The sequence below is a fragment of the Manacus vitellinus genome, unplaced genomic scaffold (genome assembly GCF_001715985.3).
Source record: "Manacus vitellinus isolate BGI_N305 unplaced genomic scaffold, ASM171598v3 scaffold_3_pilon, whole genome shotgun sequence".
NCBI classification, from domain to species: domain Eukaryota; kingdom Metazoa; phylum Chordata; class Aves; order Passeriformes; family Pipridae; genus Manacus; species Manacus vitellinus.
In genome coordinates, this window is record NW_021940535.1 from 23,597,001 (window position 1) to 23,618,746 (window position 21,746).

At 39.7% G+C, this 21,746-nt stretch overlaps 1 protein-coding gene across 1 annotated transcript in view; it reads left to right on the plus strand.

Moving 5' to 3' along the window:
• IGF2BP3 (insulin like growth factor 2 mRNA binding protein 3) overlaps window positions 1–21,746 on the plus strand; it is a 43,199-nt gene that overhangs the window by 13,077 nt on the left and 8,376 nt on the right. The window contains exons 6-8 of the mRNA XM_029961793.1: window positions 994–1,129; window positions 2,967–3,098; window positions 18,111–18,230. Coding sequence (XP_029817653.1) covers window positions 994–1,129; window positions 2,967–3,098; window positions 18,111–18,230 — 388 coding nt within the window. The remainder of the gene's footprint in view (window positions 1–993; window positions 1,130–2,966; window positions 3,099–18,110; window positions 18,231–21,746) is intronic.

Sequence of the window (21,746 nt, forward strand, 5' to 3'; positions counted from 1 at the left end):
ATTTTGCTCTATCCAATTAGTCTTTCTCCTGATCTCTTCATTTAGGCTATTTTGTAAGCTTGTCTATAAATGTAAAGTAAGGCAGATGGTTTGGGAAAGCATTTCCGTTCTTCTTTGGGGTATTTTCCATCACTTTCCTTCCTGAGACAGTAACTTGAGGCTTTTGCGCTGGAAACTTAAGGCCTGTTTTGTGGATGCATTTTGTGCTTGCCACTGTTCAGTTGAGATGTGCAGGTTGCTATGCTACCTGTTGTGCAAGAAAGCAAAGCCTTGCATTCTGCTTCCTCTCTACTTTCTGCCACGGGCTTCCTCACTCCTGCATCTTGCTCTGAACTTTTTGTCTTCACCCCTTTTTCCGTTTCTCAGTGTATGGATATGCCATGGCTTCCCAGTTTGTTTATTCCATTTTACCATAGGAAGTTAGCATTTGTTACCAAATAAAGCACTCGCTTAATGTTGTCACCCTTTTGTTTTCCCAGGGGAGTTACTAGCGTTTTGCAGCAAATGACTTGCACACAGCTTTCCTTTTTCCCATTTTGAGTATTTGGAGGCTCTCCTGCAGTTTCACTGAGGGTTGGGCATTTTCCCCCCTCCATCCTTAAGGAATACACTATAGTTCTCACAGAAAGAAAGTTTCTTATGGTCTGTGTTCATGGGGTGTCTAAAGTGTCTGAAGCCCTCTCTGTTGGTAGGGCTGATGTGGAGCGTGAAGCAGAATGTTGCTTGCATTCCTACACAGTGTGATGGTCTCCATTTTGCATAGCACCTAAGCATGTCTCAACCATCTCATGCCAAACCTCACTGTGGTAGTTTGCTGTGTTTCCTAGGAGGACAGAGTTTCTCCAGATTCTCTGTTTGAGCCCTGTTATGAATTGATTCTATGGTTCTTTGGAGAGCAAACTTGACACGCTCGGGTGTCATTTCTCTTGAATGATAAACGTGGATTACCCTCTTTTTGTTTGCTAATTAACTGTGCTTCTGTTTCCTTTGCAGATTGCAGGACTTGACACTCTATAATCCGGAAAGGACCATTACAGTTAAAGGCAGTATTGAGACTTGTGCCAAGGCCGAGGAAGAAATTATGAAGAAAATCAGGGAGTCCTATGAAAATGACATTGCTGCTATGAATGTGAGTTTTCTTATGGTGTGGTCTCTTTCTGAAACTAGAACCATAGAAAGATTTAGGTGTGAGGGACTCCTGGAGGTCACTTGGCCCAGCAGGGGGTTTATTCAATATAGGCCCCACTTCCAAGTTAAACTAGGTTGTGTAGGGATTTGTCTCCTCTTGAACATCTCCACGGATAGAAAGCCCACAGTGTCTCTGGGCAATCTGTGCCCTGTCTCACTATTCTCATGGTGAATTTTTTTTCCTAATATCAGAATTTTCCTGTTGCAGCCTCTGTTGCCTCTTTTATTAATTTGTGGGAGTGTGGGCACGTGTTTATTTATTTATTTATACATGTATGTTATTTTAATGAAGGCCTTTTCTGGTTGGTTTTGAGTGGGGGAACTGATAACTTGATTCAGATTGAGGAAATGAATGACCATTTCACTTTTTTTTTTTTGTTGCAAAAACGTGAAGGAAGGTGTGTTTGTGGTGTTGTGGTTTGTGTGCTCTACCTTGCATGTTTTATGAAGTAGTGATTCACAGTTTCTTCATATGTATGGAAGAAGGATCTCTCCTGTTTTCAATTATTTAATTTAAGAAGGCTTTATGAAAAGTTTTTTCTTGATATAGATGATAAAGGCATTTAGCTATTTGAAGATGATTGGATCTTATGTAATGAAAACAACATATCTCATTAGTTTACCAAAGTATTACTAATGCATATTGAGAAATGATTGAGACTTATGATAAGTTATGAAGAGCTTTTTGTGTATGTGTATCTAAATCTTATGGTCTAGAATTAGATTGAAAATATTTTTCAGTTTACAGTAGTCCTGATTTTCTAGAAATGTGTGTTCATGGTTTTCCTACTGACTAGGGAGAATATTCTTCCCGCTTTTCCCCCCTGCCTCCCATGCTAAGCAAATTGCAGGACATAAACTACACATGAGGACATGAAGTAATTTATTGTGGTGCATTTTTGTTTCACATAACAAGCAGGGTGAGCTAGAAACTGTGTTCATATAACATGGGGTGAGCTAGAGACTGTGTTGCTGTTTGGCAAACATGTGGAAAGCCAAAACCTGCCTTTGTTACTGTATGGATTTAAAGTTTAGTTTGTAGTGATTAGGGTAGTTTTAGAGTTGGTGAAGTTTTGGGATTTTTGGTGACTTATCTTAATGGTTTGAGATGGCATCTGTCTGAGGTATTTCTAAAGTATATTCATGTTACTGGGCAATTATCTGGAAAAGGGTACTGAAAAGTTTTGTATCACTGACAACAGAATTTTCCTTACTGTATGATGCTGCCACTATTCTCAGCTGTGGTCAAGCAAGAGGCGTGCAACTTTACAGCTGATCCTTTCCCAGCAAATGCTGGAGGTATCTCACTTCATCTTTTGCAAGGAGTGTGAGGGAAAGGATAGGGGAAGGAGGATGGGATTATAGTGTCATGTATCTATGTCCCCAGAGTATGAAAAGTCAGGGTTTGTGCATGATCCTTCTGTTTCCACAGGACTGTCTTTTTAGTATAAGGCCAAAATTATTATTTTTCTGATAATTTTGTTCACTCTGAAGGTAAATTGTACTATTATCTGGGTGTCTTGCCATAGAGTTTGAAATATATTTCACTTACTAAATTGTAGCAAGTGATTGCCAGATGTCTTTCCTACTACATGTTTTTAATGTTATTGGTCTGTGCATGTGTCTGGGAAATAGGTTTGAAGCAGAGTTCTTGGAGTAATGGGGATGAATTTTCTTTTAAATAACATCCCAAAAGGTTGATAGACTATGTCAACTCAGATTTTATTTAAGTTAATAACCAGGACTGTAAATCTTAAATAACTCTTCTGCCATTGCAGCTTCAAGCACATTTAATTCCTGGATTAAATCTGAATGCCTTGGGTCTGTTCCCACCTTCTTCTTCAGGAATACCACCTCCCGCAGTGAGTGTTGCATCTGCTGCTGCTGCTGCTTCATATCCACCATTTGGGGTAAGGGAAGCTCTGATTTTGGATGGTTAGTGGATGGTGATACTAATCTGTCCGATGCTGCTGTTCAAAACTGAGCAGATTGCTGCATCTTTTGCCAAATTACCTGAAAAATCTGGGAATAGTGTTTTGGTGCTGTGTTCTGTTCCAAATGTTTGTCTTCCTGCTTGCACACTGAAAAGCTTCATGTGGCTGCAGTCGGGAGCAGGCGGTCACTGCTCGTTTAGTGCAATGCTCAGTGAAACCAGAAAATAGTGTTTCTTAGAGAAGTGGTAGAACCTATTTTATAGAGAATTTGAATTATTACAGAAAGAAATCTCGTATAAAATAGAATTTAAAAATTAATGAAATTTTCAATTAATAATGCTAGTCTGCAAGTTTATTCTTGTTGATATGGAAAGAAATGATCTCTTGTCATAAAGTGGGAATCTATATGCAGCTAAAATGTTTGTTCAAATGTAGCAATTTTAGAAGTGTACAAGCCCTATTGAATACAGTACTGCGAAATATATAGGATTTAAATTACATGGATTAATCGCCAGAAAGCTGTGATTTACTTGCCACTTTGCTCTCTAATAAATATGTGAAAAAGTTCAATAGAATCTTACTCAAATTCAGTGCTGATTAGTAATGATAATGAGGTCTTTTGCTATGGAGCAGAAGATAATTTTTTATATCAGAAAGCTCCAGAGTCTTTCTGGAATTGAGATTCTTTTCTTGAATAGCAAAGCACTACCTCATTACACAGAGAAGGTGATTTTCATCTCTTCCCTGTTTCTGGGGGTGATGGTTGTTAGCAGCTCAATGGAAGGTGAATTTTCAGAGCAACTCTAACAAGTGGATGAGAGAGCTTTACAAACTCTGCTGTGGCTCACTTTGTCCCCTTCTTTGCCCTGCAGTGACATCTAGAGAGCTAAGTCTGAGACTATTCATGAATTAAAAAAATAGCACACTGAACTTTATCAAATAACTCAAGTTACATTGCACTAAAGGGTAGTTGTTGCCTAAATATTTTTCCCAGAGGAAGAAGCCAAGAAAAAGTCTCTGCAAGGTACAGGAAAAATTCCGCACTCATAGCATTGTTTCTGGGAATGAAAAACTTTGGTATTATGAACTATATTGAGTATAATAGTGGCTTTATCAGAAAAAAGTGCTTCAATGAAGAGTACAATGGAAATATGTTTATACTTAGTTATTTTATTGTTAATAGTAGAGCCTCTATTTATGACAAATTCTCTCCCAGTCCTTCTGCACTTCAATTAGATTGGCAGACTAAACTAAACTGCAGGTTTCTGCTTCATTGTATTATATAAAATGCTATCTCTGATAATGGATTGCCTCAATTTATTTCTTCTTTTCTTAAGAGAAAGGATGTGGTTTGTTAACAGTATATAACTTTCTGTAGTGGTAATGAAAAGTGTGGCTTTTCCTTTCTTTTTACTTCAGATTTACAAACTACTTTGCTATTCTTGAGATGCATACTGTAAGCCCACAGTTCTGTTCATCACTTGGTTTATTTTCATTTCTTTTCCACCTTTTCCCCCTGTTGTGATTCTTTTTGCTTTTGCTTTAAATATGCACCTAAACAACGCTGAATTTGGTGATTACTCTTGTCTGTCCCCCTGTTGCTAGTGCACCTTTATCCCCCCCCAGATGCACCTTTTCTGGCCTGCTAAGATCTCTGGCAATTTCCAGGGTTCTGGACATAGAATAGTGGCAACATCTGGTAAAAGGCATCAAGAAACAAGTGTTGTTGTGCAAAACTGTAGAAACTTTGCATCTGGAAGGACCACACTGTCTGAACTCCCTTGCTTCTGTTCATGCTCAGTCTTCTGAAAAAGCTTTCATTCCATATAGTCTAGATGTGTGACAAGCTAACATGCAAAAAGAGATAAACTCTGACAGCTTTTGTGGAGGTTGGGGGTGGTACCAATACAGCCCCTGAACCTGATACGATGGGCTTCTAAAACAAATTAACAATTTGAAGAACTGAACATGAATAATTGAAACTATCTCACCTTTTTGTACTTACAAGTGACCGTATTTGGAAAAGAGAAGGTGGTTCTGTGGACTTCAGGCAAGTTAGCCCCTCAGATTCCTTGGAGTGCCTGTCCCTCTCTGGGGAGAGAAAACAAGGAAAATTATGAGTCTATTCTTTTAATGGATGCAGTTGTTCAGAAAACAAAACTTCCATTTTGAAGACTTTTAAACCTTGTGTGAATTAATTTTCTGTAATTGAGTTTTACTCTCCTCTTTTTTTTTTCCTCTAGTAGAACAATTTTTTCAGACACTAATTAAATAGGTTATTGGGTCATACAGAAGTAGAAAGGGGGGGGGGAAAAGTCTGGCTGTATTTTGAAGGAGAAAAGGAAACAATTTGAAATGCTAAAGGTAAACATGGAGGGAGATCTAGGAAAGCACGTGAGGGATTTAAATAAAATCTGTGACTAAAAGAGGCTTCAGGGAAAAAAGGTCTTAGAAGAAACATTAATGAAGAACTTGCAAGGAGACTTTATGTCCATTTACCTTTGAGCTATTTGCTAACAATTTCCTTGTTCTGGCAAAAGTGTTTGAGCAACCTAAGTCCCTTTAGCTTGTTTTGAGTGGATGTTCTTTTATGCTTGGGAGCACTGGTTAGCTGACGTTGAGGATATCCCTTTCAGTCAGCTGAAAATCCTTTCTGAAAACACTGCTGGCACCAGGGTATAAGGTATAACAAGCTGCTGTCTCACTTATTTTTGTGTAGTGTGAATTTTGCTGCTTTGTCCAGACTGGACATGGGTGGCTCTTCCCTTGTCTCCTGCTTGTTCAACTGAGGAAAGGTGTGTTCCTTGGCAATTTCAGCTACACCATCGTCAGGGGCCTCTTGGCATCCAAATGTCGTTGAATTCTGTTTGTGTGCTTACAAACCACATAGTGAGCCTTGAGACTCCACTGTGATGTGCCTGAAGGTTATGAAACTTTCGTTGTAATATCTTTGTATGGACCCTTTCTTCACCTTGTGGGCATGGACTCACAAGTGGCTCTCCCTTGGGTCAGAAGAGGTAGGTGGTTGAACTTTGGGCATTTGCAGCAGTTACCATATGGAGCTGATCCCTCATATGTACTGTTTTCTAGTGACAAAATATTGCTATGACCCTCTGCAGGACTTGTTACCGAAGAAACTGAGGTGTCATCCTAATTATTGAAACAAGTGTCTGTTGCATTTCTGCTGCTGTTTTTTTATATGGGTGTAAAGATGAAAAACCTACATAGTAGGCAGATCTAGGATCTTGTTAAAGTGCCAGAGCTTAGTGTCAGGTCTGAACACCCATACATACAGCTGGAGCCAAGTATTCCTAAAACTGAATGTTCAGGAGTTTGGGACTGAGTAGTTGGGTTTAGTTGTATTAATGTGGGTTTAGCTGTGCTAATGTGTGTGATGCTTCATCCTATCCCTCTTCATGCAAACCTATAAGGCTTATTTGACAAGAGCATGAACACTGTTCTCCAGCTGCTTCAGGTACAGTCCAGTGTCACTAACTTAGGAGATGTTGTCAAACACCAGTTCACATTTAGCTCCTTGGACTGGGTCACACTCAGGAGAATGATTTCCATGTGATATCTTATTCTCTATGTCCATCTCCATGGTGGTTCACACTGGTGTATAACACCAAAGTCTCATCTAATCTAATGAGATGCAGTTTCTGTCTCCCTAAGAATCTTGGTGTTGCTTTACTTTGTCCTGGCAGTAGAGTCCACACAGGAAAGCACAAGTTGTCCTGGGTACTTTTCTGTTTACAGATACAAACATGCATGTGTGCACATGTCTATTGCATGTGGCTAACATTGTCTGAGCACCACATCTAGTGCAGGCTAACCATCCATTTTTTTTGTATTTTTACCTTTTGCTAGCAATAGTTGTTGATATTGCAATTGTATAATTGGCGGAGTCCAAACTCTGTTTCCCTGTTTTTAAAGCACTTGTTTTGTGCATCATTTAAAAGGAATGCAATGGAATTGTATATTGTTTCAATTTCTGAATTTTTCTCTCTCTATTTGCAAAAGTCCAAGATCTGTTTATATTACTCTGGACTCCTAAAAGACAAATCAGATAAACATTAGGAATCATTTAAATGTTTCAAGGTTTGAGGAAGAAGTAGGATAAATTAAAAATACTAGGAGTTAAAGATTCTTTTTGCCATCAGATTTTCTTCTTGTGATCCTGGTGATGATCAAACTAGTGGTGTTTTTTTGATCGATGTATGCCCTTGTGTGACCATACTAAGGACCAGTAGCTTTTCTGTGCCTATTTGTAGCTGATGTCTTGTCCAGCTGCTTTTGGGCCTGGAGAAACCATCACTTTCTGTTTACCCTTAAATCTTTCTCCTTAGCTCTGCACTTCAATGCTCGTGTGTGTTGCAGTTCTGACACAGTTGCAAAGAGCTTCATTAGTCTGCCCACTGTCATTCATAACAAAGTGTCATGACCTGAGCACCTGCACAAAGCATTGGGACTTGTATGAGGAGAAGAGTAAAAGTGAATATGCCCTGTGCTTGTTTTTTTTTTTAGAAGATATGTTGCCACAAAAAATGTTTTAACAAGTATCCCAGCCAAACTGCTTCAGATGTAGTGTTGTACTGCTCAAAGCTGTTTTGATGGAGTTGTTGCTTCTGTCTTCTGAACTGTGGGGAGAATATGCACATACTTGTCTCTCAAGAATAGAAGTTTGTTCTAAAGCTCCAAACAAATAAGAAATCCTTATCTTAAAGTTCAGCTGTGTACAGTTTAATGCACTTGGCCCAACTACTGGGTTAAGCGGGTTGCACCATCCTTCCTTTTACAACTGGAACTCTGCATGTTTAATTTTACATACAATTGCATTTCTTTTGTAGCCTTTGGGTCTGAAATTTGGCATTCCAAGAGTATGGGGGAAGACCCTATGTGGAGACCTCATCCTGCCCTTGAATGTGCTGAAACAGGGCAGTAGAATTAATTCTCTTTATGGCATGGCAAATAAACTAAAAGTAAGGTGAGAAGTAGACAGCTTTTCTCCACAGGAGAAGTTCATACTAGCTGCTCTCCTGCATCTGTAAGGTCATGGAAGAGACAGCTGAACTTATGCCCTGTGAAAGTTAGCTAAGGTGAAGAGACACTCCTCCACTCACAGTGGGACTGCTTTCTCTGCTGGTCTCTTTGCATAACCATTGTAGCTTTTTGAAGCTCTACCTTCAAAAAGCACTCTTTCTAACCTTTTCTTTAGCTTCACAGTTAATTTTCAGGTCATGTGATATGCGTAGAGACTTCTAGGAAGGGAGGGGGAAAAAAGGAAAGGAAAAAAAAAAAAGGTAGCTTCCTACAGTAAACACAACCAAAAAACGAAACCACCTTTTTCTAATGACAAAGTCTTGTACAGCACAGCTGATAGGTTGCTTTCCTTTATTCTTTTTGCCATCTCTTGAAGCTTTTTGTTGCAGGTGAGGAACATGCCAATGGAAAACTTTCTCCTTAGAAGATGTTGTGGTCAAGAGAAAGATTCCTTCTTTAATCTCCAGCAATTTTCTTATAATAGTAAAGAAGACATCTTCTATAATGCATAGAAGTAAGAGAAGAAATAACTGTATTATGCTTTTGGCAGGAAAGAAAAGTAATTTAAAATGAAAAATTGCTTCATTGAGGGCCTTCATTTGATGCCCTGAGCATAGATGAGAGAGACAAGGAAGAGGAAAAACTGTCCTGTGTTTCCAGGTACTTTGACTCTTACTTGGTGGAGTTGGGCTCCTTTGGATGTCTGGGTTTGATAGGATTAGCTCTTGCAACTGTTACGTCTGACCTACCCAAAGGTAGTAATGTCTGTACATCTATAATGTGTGTAGTCATAAGTGGCTTTGCCCTAATTTGGCTAGCTTGTTAAGCAGTAGATGATTTTGTGAGGAGCTATGCTGCAGCCAAAAGAGGATCTGGTTTTGGGGAGTGAAGAAGGATTTGCTGGTGTTCTTATAAAGTAGTTTTATCAGTGAAATTAAAACCATACACGTGCAGCACATACCATCTTGAGAAAGGCACTACAGGGCAACAGCATTGTCTGACCAAAGAAATCTACCTGCTAATTAGACTTCTTTTGAAGACTGTAACCTCAGTGCCTTGAAATAGACCTTTCTCAATGATTAATTTCTTAAATTCATTAATGATGCATTTTTTTGACAACTAAGATGTTCACTCCATGGTGCCTAACAGTATGGAGTTGTTCTACCCTGTGGAAAAAATGGTTGGTTCTCCCATTGCCTTGAAACTCTCCTGCTCCTGCCATGCTGTGTTGGCAGAGACCCATGTCCAAAGCAATCAAACTATTCTGCCTCTAGAGATGGACCATCCCCCTGTGAGGGAAGCAAAAATGTCACCGTATGATGTACAAAGATCTGGCAAGTCAATGGTAGGTCTTTTACAGTCTGAGGTTGTCATACTGCAAATAACATCACTTGCTAACTACTAATCCATGCTTTTTAAAATAAAAATGTCTTCCTCTGTGGATTTGAATACTTGTAGAGATATTTGTAGTTTCTTTGAACAAGAGAATTAAGAATTTGGTTTTGTGCTCCTAGATTCTCATTGTGGGAAGATATAATCTGTGTTCCCTGGAGCACTTCAGACTCTCAAGCTCTTAAGTACCAGGCTCAGCACCTTCTGAATGTTAAACTAAATGGGAAATTTAATTCCTCGGGGTGCCAAATATTTTGTTACTGGAGTGTACTGAGCTCCTTCAGGCCAGAAACAAAAGTAGGTCAAGTCCTTGTTCTCTTGTATCTGGCTCCACCTCTTGTTTGTTTGTTAGTTCAACATGATGGAAAAATAAGTGATCTTTCTGTGTTTACACAACCTGTTTTTTTGGCAGCTGTCATGGAATCTGAGAGCAGTGTCTTTGTAAACCAGAGCTGATGACTACCTGTGTCTTCCAAAGCCACTGATTTCTTGGGCAGCTTCTGTGAGCTTGGAGCACCCATGTGGCTCCTGTGTTACAGCTATGATTTTTAAAATGGAAGTGTTTCTATACATACACTTCTTGTTTTGGTGGTCATACAGCATTGCAACTCTGAATACCTGTGTTTTGCTGCTTGTAAATGACCAGCAAAATTACTGCTTACGTAGTTTCACAATCTGTTCCTTGTGTTGATTTCTGCTTTTGGCTGTCTATTCAGAATAAAAGGTGGCAGATTGCTTTTTTTGGCATTGTGGCCAGTCAGATTTTGCAAAAACAAAAAGTTCATGCCATGTTCAGAAATATGTCAGACCAGTTCCTGCTTGTGAAATGCCTTATAACCAGCCTGCCAGAAAACATTCCTTCTCTGCTTCTGTGATTTCTACCCCCTCGTTCCTAGCTAGGCTCTCATGTGGGAAACGCTTCTGATAGGTGTGGTCCTGTGACTACTGTGACTTCTAGTAGTCTGAGGAGATTCCCATGTCTTACCAGGTAAAAGGTGATGGTGATGGAAAGTGCTAAATTTAAGAGCCAAGAGGTGGAGTGAGTAGTACTAAGTGAAAGGATTTTACTAGCATCTCACTCTTGACCACTGTGTGATAACAAGCTGTCTTTGAATTTCAGGTGTTTAAATGCAGTAGCTCCCAAACTGGAAACGCAGACAGGGGTAATTGCTTAAGTTTTCAACCAAGAGGAGAGGATCAGCTCAACTGGACAGCCAGAAGACTCCTACACAATTTTTGGGGGTCTGGGACTGATTGCTGAGGAGAGAGGTACAGCTACATGGCCTTGCCATAGGCTGTGTGTCTCAGAAAGGGTCATGTTCTCGGTTCACCTAGTGACACGTGTTTCTTACCTAATGCAGCAGTAACACTTAGATGGCAAAGGGGAGCCAGCTCTGATCTGAACACAACAGATTCCCAGCCCAGAACACAGACCCAGTGGAGGGAGGTGGTGGAGCTCCTGACCACAGTAGAAAGTTTCTGCAAGTGTGATGTTGAAGCGGGTATGGGGGAGTTTCTTGCCATACTTGGAAATCCTTGTTGCTCCTGCATTTTGCATTAACCTGGGGTTCATGTGAAGGTGAAACCCTGGGAGGATGGTGGCTGTACAGTTTGTCTATGGGAAAATGGGCAATGCTTCAGGGTGTGCAGATCAAAGTTAAAAATATGCATTGCTTCTTTTAAGTTGTGTTTTACTACCTCTTGAGTGACTGAAGTCAGCAGTGAAGAACTCCATTACCTTCTGATTGTTGCCCTGGCTTTTTAGGCAGTGAATATGGCAGAAAGCTTTAGACTTGCAGCATGGACTTCAGTCTGGTCAAAATAAATCCAAAATCTTGGAGGGTGGGGGAGCTCAGGCTATGGTTTGATGATCTACACTGGCAGCACCACTTCAGCTGATGTACAAGATGGTGACTCAAGGTATTTGCAAGGATGTTGTAAAACTGTGAACCATGTTAGACCTGTCTACTAAGACTTTAAGTTGTCCTTAATGAGCCTCTTGTTTCCAACAGAGGCTTAAATTTATAGCATTAGTATTGGAAAATGAATGCAGTAGGATTTCTTTCACCATTATCTAAAGCTTATTTCTTATTAATGCATTGAATCCTACTAGATGTCTTCAAGGATACTTGGCTTAATGCTGGTTTCCTGTTGCTGCAAGTCTTTATTACTAAATAAGAACATTTAATATAGCTGTAGGCCAGACTAATTCTTCAGAGTGCATTGCAAAAACATGGTTTAAATTTTGGCTTTGTGTCTGGTACAGGGTTTGAATAAAATGATACCTCACTTTCTGACAAAACTCAGGGTATTCTGAAGACTAAATTGTCTGTAAGTCTGCCTTGTCTTGGTGATGGTGATCATGGTGGTTGGGAAGGGGGAGAATGGCAAAAGAGAGCTTTTTAATGCTGTTACCTACTGTCTGTATATGTTTACTTCACAAAGTGGATTTGTTTATTATTAAAAAACCCCAAAACACACCAGTAGCCCACTAGGCTAGATGGTAGACAAATGTTGTCTGAGACTTCTCAATGCAGTCTTAAAATGGTTTTAAATTATTTCCCTCACAACTTAAAAAACCTGATTCTGACTTGAGATGGCTAATGTGACTTTGTGTCTTAAAATAAGTGTCTCATCCTAAGGTAATTAATTGGCAACATGAAACGTAACAGGCTTAGAAGCTAGCAAAGATCTGATTCTGCTCCCATTGATGTCTGGCATAAAAATCGTATTTACTTCAGTGGGTACAATATTTTTAAAGATTTATAGCCTTATCCCAAATGTTGCCATGGATTTACCAACCACATGTGTTTGATGGAGCAAGGGGTCTATGGACGCACTTGAACGCACGACTGGAAAAATTTTGTATTATTGGCAGGCTTGCAGAAAAAGACAGAGATTAATTCTCAAATGAACTTTATAAATAACAAACGTGCCCCCTAACGAGCTCTGCAGTGGGTGGGATCACACACTCATGCTGACTGAGGGAGCTGTGGACTGACCTAGCAGGAGCATCAGCTGAAAGCAAAAGAGGAGGGAAGAACTGAGGAGGCAAAACTCCTTTGGTTTTTCTGTGTATTGTTAGTTGTTTTGTCTTGTGGTTTGTTTTTGGTTTTTTGGTTCAGTTTTTTTAAATACCATTCCCCAAATAGAATGTCCACTCCCCCAGCTCGAGTAGTTGGGACCTACTTTTTTACCTGTCACTGTCTACCTAGAGGATCATAGCTTTCTTTTTCTGAGTTTTCATTCTTGCCTGGCCATGCTTTGGCTATTACCCAAGTGTGAGATGAGAAGGAATGATTTTTCTTCTAACAATCTATCAGGTAAGGGAGAAAGCTCTCCTTCTGTGTGATTTTTGGGCAGTTTGTAGGACTGATGCATCAGGAGATGGCAGAGAAATGTTATGATAACCTTATCCTAGGGGCATTTGGTCTCTACAGATCTTTCTAACCCTGCAAGCAAGAGTTGCAGAAAGAAGAGTGAACCTGCAAATTTTCTTGAGTGGGAGTCCTCAGCTTCTAGCTCTGGTGTGAAGCAATAGCCCTTGTGCTGAAGGACATGTGGCAATATCCCAAGGAGGAGAAAGAGCCTCACTCCTGCTGAGGTTCTGGAAACCAAAAGATGATGGCTGTGCTAAGGTGGTTTGCTAAGAGTTAAATACAATGTGCTAGGGTTGGCAGCAGAGAAATGATTGGCCTGGGAAAATCTTCTGTAGGGCTGCAGGGTCTGGTTGGAATGAAGAGCATCATCATGATGCTACCTGCAGTGCAGGGGCTCCAGGTGAGCCCAGTGTAATGGGGAAGCAGAGAGGGGTGACAGGATTTAGGAGCAGATTAATCTAGATCTTGGATGGAGGTGGTGGCAATTGAAAGGAAAAATTAAAAATAAAAAAAATAGTTGGCATGGACTGTTAGGCTAGGGACAGATGGCTGGTGCTCAGGGACTTGCAGGAGGTATGGAAGGAGGTGTATCCAAGCTGCTCCAGGAAAAAGTGTTGGACTAGTGCAAAATATTAGAGCCAATGGTGTGCAGCAGCAGTTGCTTAGTGTCATCCAGTGGGGTAGATTGATTTACATCTCTGCATTAGGTCACTGTTTTCAATTGTTATTTAAATGAGCAAGCATGAAATCTGATTTAAGTTGACTTATCAAATTTTACATGTGTACTTTGGTTACCTTTCTAAAAGCCTTAGTGTGTATTCTGTACCACCACAGCTACTCTTAGCTAACAGAGTGAATATGTCTTTGTATTTATACAAATATGCAGTTTGCCATTTGCTTTGCTTAGTGTATTTTTTTTCCATTTTCTGTTAAAAAATGATGAGTGGTGCTTTTCTTATTTGCTTGATTAATTTTTAACTTCTGATTTTCATCAGGCAACACTTGGATGGAAATTGGAATCTAATCAATGAACAAAACCAGCATTTAAAATTGTTTTCATTAGTTAAGTATTCTGGATATAGACAAAAATTCCTTATCAAGCCTGTTTTGTGACTGAAGCAGACTGATTTTTGTAGAAACAAAGCAAGTATTATTAGCTGTTTATGAACTGAATTAATTGTTTCTTGTCTCCATGCTCTCGAAGAATCTGTTTCTTATATCTAAAAAAATCTCTGTTTCTGGAACTCTTCTTGGAATTAAAAATCCCGAAACAAACCCACAAAAAACCAACCTACCCCAAAACAACATAGATTTTCCATCTGTGTGAACACTGCAGTGTCATCTGTGTGCCACAGCTACACGAGACAAACTTTTCTGGTTAGGTTGGACTACTCATGAGTTCGTATCACAAATATTGCTGAGGCAGAAGAGGTGATCTGTGCATCACAGATACTGGATGTGGTTACTTGCAAATTAGGGTGGATGTATGGACTATATTTGGTGAAGCTAAGTTACTACTTTTAGAAGGTTTTCTTTCCACATTTCTGTCAGTTCCCAGGGTTGGGCTGGCTTTGAATAAAATATTTTCTTATGTGTGGGGGGAAAATAAAGTGAATGGAGAAGAGGAGAAAATTGTACAGGAGACCTTACTGTTGTTAAAAATACATACACATGTATATTTTAGTTTATAAATTTTAAGTATATGTTTAAACAAGCTTGGCTTTGTTAAGGCAGTGAACATTGAAGCTCAAATTTCACAGAGTGGGAAATCAGTTCCCTAAATTTAGTGCTTCTAACATATGTTTAAGATCTAGGAATCTATTTCTGATATAACTCATGCTAGGAGTTCCTGGAAAGCTCTTTGACTTATGTGGCATGGCATGGGTAAGATTAAATTATAGCTGATTTTCTTCCATTCTAAGATCCCCAGAAGCATCTGTAAGATTGATGGGCGGTACAGTCATTGCATTATATTTGGATGTGTTTCTTTTGCAGGATAGTCTTCCAGTAAATACAAAAGAATTTAAAAATTATTGTGGGTAAGGAGGTGGATGGAAAATAATTTGAACTTGGTGTTATGATGCTCTAGCTTTAGCTAGACTTGGTTTCTGCCAGAAGAAAAAAGAAAGATATACAGTGGGTTTTTTCTAGTGGTTAAAAATCAGTGTGGGTAAAGAAATGGATATGATTTGTCTAAATCCGGTATCATGTTATACTGGAGATGAATTTGGTTATACATGTGTGCCAATGTGCTTCTCCAGACAAGAATTTGAAAATGAGTATATGAACATTTCAGTATCACCACATTCTCTGCTGTTCTTTAGTAAACATATATCACTATTACACCAAAATACAAGTTTAATGTTAAAGATCCTCAGTCACATAAAAATAACAAAATCCTTTAGGAAAAAGAGAAGTTGAAATGTATCAACAAGTCAAAAGGAGGGATGGGGGAAGAATGCTACAGTGAGCTGATTGTACACTTAGAAAGGCACATGTGCATCTTCTGTCTTTCATTGCCTTTGCCCATGTTTCATGTTTAAGGGTGAGGCAGCAGAAAAGAATTTCAGTGATAAGTTGAATCTAGTAAAGAACATGCCCTGAAATTAAGTTTTGGGAAGAAGAGGGGGAAACTGTGCTGCAGACAGATGGGCAACAGAGGGAAGGAAGGAAATATATGCAAACAAAAATAATGAAGTTTGATTTGTTTCCATGGTACAGAAATGTGTCTGGAGGTGGGTTTAGGTAGAAACTGCTTAAATTCTTGAAACCCAAGTCAAGTTACACATTTGATTTGCAGCACTGTTGTGCAAACTAGCTGGAAGGTCTGTGTGTGTTAGCTCAAAGTTTAGCTGGAAGAGGGTGGCTGGAGTTGCATGTGGAAGGGAGAACTTCAGCAGTGGACTTTTGCAGGAGCTGAAGCATGTGTGGACAACTGAAGGTAGGGCACAAGGAGATGAGTGAGGAAGTGAGGTGGCTAAGCTGTCTGGATTGGAATGAGGGGTTGCTTCTACACCCGGTGCAGTTAGTATAGGTCCTTGCAACAAAACTGGGAAAAAACCCAAATGCCTCATGAACTTGTAACCATTTAGAAAGAGTTCTCTGAAGTGGTAAGATTGAGCAAGTACCTACAGTAGCATTTCCAAATTACTGGAAATCTTGTTGGACTCCCAGTGAACATGTAAAAGGACTTACTATGAAAACACTCAGGATGTTTGTAATAGGAGGAGAAAATGAGTAATCTTCTGGAAAGTCTTTTTAACATATATACTGAAGTGACTGATATCTTTCACTACAAATACGTAGTTTTAGGGTGTAGTTTTGAGATCATTTTAAACTGATCTGTAGGCAGATTAGAAGGGGTGCTCCCACCTTTTCCCATTCCCTGACCTAATTGTTGTTTCTTCCTCCCTTGATCCTGACTGCTGCTTGTGTGGCTCTCTGGTTATTCAGGTCAGGAACACACTGCCCGTCTTAAAAATCGTCTGAATGTGCAATCCTGCTGGCCACAAAACACACAGGGCAGTGGGGAGGATGGGTGTGGAGGGCTGCATCCAGGGAAAACAGGGACTTAAACCAGCATGAAATGACTGTGAATCCTAATACCTTGTAAATGTGAAAACACAGGGTAAATTGTGCAACTGTTGTAATCACCTGAAGCGACTGGCAGAATGTGTTTCTATTTTCAATATCCTATTTTGGGGTTTCTTCACCTGGTACATGGAGCTGTGCCTGGAATTTGTTTCCCCTGAGGTTACAGTTGACTTGTATTTACCAAAAATGAAGTGGTAGAACTTGGAAACAAGCATTTTGTTCTGATTAGTTTATGGTTAATGCAGTGGGGCTTCACTTCCAGTTACTGAAAGAAGTTACTGAAACTTTAAGTGGGAGATAGTGTTCTTAGGATTGCAGCTGCTTTTTGCTTTGTGTTGGATATAGTGGGTTTTTTTCCAAAAATGTCATGGAAAAAGCTGCTTTGGTGAGCTTCTGTACCTGGGTCTGTATCCCTACCCAAATATACAAGCGAGCAAAGCTAGATGAGTGTGGTTGGTCCCATGTGCACTGTTTGCTGGTGCTTGGTGCTGGTCTGCGCTGGGGCACTGAGAAAGCAAGGATGAGAACGTCTGTGTTGTCTTAAAAGACCTTGGCACAAAAAGGGCTTGTTGGCTTTTGTCTTGTTGAGGATGAGCAAAACAGATTTTGAAAATACAGAAGAGGGCTACACAGAGGAAGAAATGCTTTAAAAGAGGAGATGTAATGTCTTAAATACCTCCTAGTTCAAAGAAAGGTTTGTGTGAAATGATTTTGAGAGGTAACCCTGAGATAAGTAGATGGATTAGTGGTAGCATAGTCCATACTTGTTAATCTGAGACAGGCTCTTCTGGGGCTGCTAAAATAGTTATGATTTACTGTGGCATATGTAACCCTGCTGCTTGATCATGGCTATGCAGCCTGTAGAGAGGATCTCGAGTATTATGTTGTGCTTTCCAGCTGGGATGTCTGCTTGAAAGCAATAGGAAGATGCAGTGATGCCTGATACCCAGTGGGTGCAGTGGTAGGGTCCTCTTGCTTTGAAGAATTCCTAATGTGGTGTTTAATTTACTAGCCTGCGTGAGGACTGCTGCCAAGGCTCCAACTGTTGCATAATGTTACACAGGAGGAATCACTGGCAGATTTCAAGCTGGCTATCATTCCAGATCACTCCCACACAAAGGAAATTGTAGCATATATGTAACTCTGAGGCTTTTGGTGGCACTCAACACAATCTAAAATTAAAAATGTAACTAGGAAAACTATAAAGCTTGCCTAGTCAGTCTGTAGCCCCTCTGCTTGTAGTAGCCTCACCTGCAGAGTCTTGCATGTGGAAGAGAATTCAGACAGCAACAGGTAAGAGCGAAAGCCTTGCAAACACCTCAATTGTTTTTTAAAGCTCTAAGCATTAAAATTACGAGTATTTTATACAAGATGAAAGAATCCTCTTTTGGCTCAAACTGTATATCATGTTCTGTGAATTCTGTGATTCCCAGAAAAAGCCAGACCCTTAATATTCAGACATCACAGGGGGAAATAAGATTTCCCCCTCATTTCCATGCATGCCTGTTCCATACCCGTTTTCTTGTCAGTCTGATTCATAATGTTCAAAAACATTCACTGCATTTTTCCTTCTTCCCCACAGCAACAGCCTGAGTCTGAGACTGTTCATCTGTTCATCCCAGCCTTGGCAGTTGGAGCTATTATTGGCAAGCAGGGACAGCACATCAAACAACTTTCTCGTTTTGCAGGCGCATCTATTAAGGTATTATTACACTGACTATAACTTTGTCTATTCTACATGACACTTCTAGCAAGTTTGCACAAGCCGTGCTTTCGTGAACATCCTCCCCAACTCCGTGCTTAGAATGTGATGTGATAAATGGTACATTTGTTTATAAATCATCTTTTAATCTTCCTTAAGACAAGATAATTAGAAGCATGTTTTCAAACGTCTCCTGAGGTGTGAAATATAAGTGCAAAGAAAACTACTTTGGTGGTCTTGATTTCTTAGAAACAGACTTGCGTCTTAATGATGCAGTGCTTAAAGGCTTTCTTCTTTCGGTACAGTGAAAATTGGTGAGGTAAATTCCCCTTCTAAAAACAGCAGCACAGGTGAAGTTTCCTACTGCTCTGCCTGCTCTGTTTCAGATGGATCAGTCTGGGCTGTCAAGCTCAGATGGCTCCACGCTGAAGCGTTCATGTTTTAGCATCATCCATGTGCTCCAAGCTCCTGGGGTCAGTCAGTTCTTTAACATCATATTTACCTTGTTACCCAGGTTTAACATCCAGCTGTTTGTGTATTGACATTTCATGTAAAAGATGGTTTGCAGAGGTTGACCTCTTGGTGAAATCCATCTTGAGTGTTGTTAGGGGTTGGTACCAGTCGCAGTTGTAGGAAGGCCTTGGCTTTCTGCTACTGATGCCATTGTAACCACATGTATCCTCTCTAAACACCTGAGCATTTTTTTCTTTTAATTAGGCTATTCTGCTATTCTGTGCTGTAAAAATAATGTTTTGGCCTAAATTAAAAAAAAAAATAAATAAAAGTACAGTGTTTAGCTATATGTGCTGTTAGATTGACGTTTTCCTGCACAGGTAAAGCAAAGATTTTCTTCTCAGCTCTTTGTTTTTGCTCAGGAGATGTGGCCTGTGTAGCAAGTGCTATGGCAGGGAGCTGCCAGAAGTCCAGGGGCAGAGGAGCACGAGTTGAGTTGAGCTTGGTGAAGCCAGTGAGGCGGGCTTGGCTTGGAAGGTGTTCATCTAAGTGTGCAGAGCGAAGTAATTGGGGGATCCTGATGAATGAGTCTTGTGTGTGGTTTGCTGAATGCCGATCAGTCGACCAACTGATACGCTGCCCAGTTCCATCCTTTTTTTGAGCAGTGTATTAAATAGTTGTTATACTACCCAGATGGTTTATGTTACTTGAGCACTAATAATCATATTTTTAGGAGGAAAATGGAATAGAAGACGGTGAGATGTGCGGATTTTTCTTTATCAAATCTGTCTTGCATGGAGGTATAATATATCACATGGATTTCCTCTTTCCCTCTCCATTGTATCTAAAGCTTAAGCAGTGTATGGAAGGTACTGCTAGGTGGAGAGAGAAATGTGAAACAACGTGGACCTCCAAGAACCCGTCCAAACTAGTTCTTCAGTTGGTCCTTGAAAGACAATTTAGTGGAAAGGGAGTTTCCAATGTTTCTCATGCACCTGGCTAACAGTGGCCTCAGGCTTCCTCTACTGGCTGGCACCTCTCTACCCAATGCATTTAACAGTTCTGTATTAATTGAAATTCAGTTAAAAGTTTTCTGAAGTTCTGGTCTTTTGTTCCTTTAGTAGCGATAAAATAAAGAAATTTTTGTGAAAATGGGATTAAGTCTTAGCAAAACTATACAGATACAGGATATGCTTGCTAAATTGGGAAGTTGCATGTGTGCTTATCAATTAAAATAAAAACATAACTTCATCTGTAATCTGGCAGAACAATATGGAGCACTATGCTTGCTTCTATGTGAAAGTATTAAATATGACAGTTGGTAAATTATTCAAAGCTCCTGAACTTCCCTCGTGTTGACCACCTGCCCTTTGTCATAACTTTGGAGCAAAATAATACATTGTGAATCAAGGAATCTGTGCTTTTAGCTAAGAGTTGGAGGGAGTGCTGCCTGAGTAACTTTTAACTTGCCAAGCTGCAGTAATCATACTCTGTGGAGGAAGTATGTCTCTGTGCATAACACTTGTTTTGAGTTGTGCTGTAGCTTGTTACAGCTGAAAATGTTTTACATCCCTATACATCTTCATTGTGCTCATGCTGAGCTTTGTAGATCTGATGCAATTCTTTAGCTACGAAGTAAGACTAAAACTGCAGGTGCCCAGGGGTTCTGTACAGGGCCGCAGTGTTCAGGCTGTCAATTCAGAGGTGCATGTGGCTGTTGATGAGCTCAGGTTGTGTCTTTGTGCTGGTGGTCATTGCTTGGCAATGCAGGCTCAGTGAGGGACTCCATCAGACTCAATTGTTCAGTAAAAGAGCCAGGCAGAGACTTCTGGGCTGTTGTCTGCCCATCCTGTACTACAGCTGGGAACCCACTGTCATCTCCCCAGTTATAAATTCTATCCAGAGTAGCCTTTTGTGATGGAAGGATGACCCTTACAGGTTTTGGGAGTATGAAGTTGTCAGCTTGTGGCTTGGCATATGGAAGATCGGTTGTTTTCTGGTTAGGAATGTAAAATTATTTAATTTCCAAAGTTAAATTCACCACTTCTATACTATTTGTATGTATATAACTACTTCTTCCAAGACCAGATGACAAAATTAACACAGAAGACTCTTAGGTTACCCCTTCAGAAACTGAAATGTTAGTTGATATGTGTTTCTTTCACAGCCCTCAGCCATGTTTTACCCCAGCTTCTGAGAACAGGACATTCTAAGATAAAAGCAAAGCAGGATATGTCCCAGAACATTTGAACACATGTAAAATATAATGAAGGCTTGATGGAAAATATTTTTCTTCAAATTTCAGTAAAGGTGCTGGTGCTCACTAAGAAAAACATGATGTGACTGAAAGAAAAACTACAGTGTCCACTTTTCATAAATGACAATTCAGGCTGAGCTCTGTTCAGTCAGTTGCCTCTAAATGTGCCTTGAAATTTTGGCCCTTTAAAATACTTGTGTTCCAAAGAATGAATGGATTTAGTCTGTGCTTGCTCTTACCACAACGTCATGTCATAAAAATGTACTGCTGTAAAATTAGTGTATTTTTAGATATATCCAATTGGAATGCAGAAATTATGAAAAATAGATATGCAAACCATATTTAATGTAATGATATAATGCCTTCTCCATCTTAGGGTACAATATGAATAATTTTATAAACTTTCCTTAGCAAAATTCTTTAGTGAAAATGATGCATGGCGACTGGTAATTTGTCTGAAATAAACTACAGCTGTTAAATATGAATAACATCCCTATGCCAACAGCTGAGATGAAATTCTGTAGTGTTTAATATATTGCTCATTCAATAAACAGCTATGTAATACTAGATGCAACAATGGAAATGTCAGTTGTGATAAACAAAAGATTCATTTGGAATGTCAGAGGCTAGTTTGAATTATTTAATGCCACTGGAGTCTGAGAACAACACCCACAGAAATTTTACTGTTGTGGTGACATGAACTGCTAAAGACCCTACAGGCATCTCTGTCTCAGCTCTGGTGGAGCTTAATTTTTATTTGGGTCACACATGTCTGTAGATACAAACCTCTTGGAAACTGTGAACTC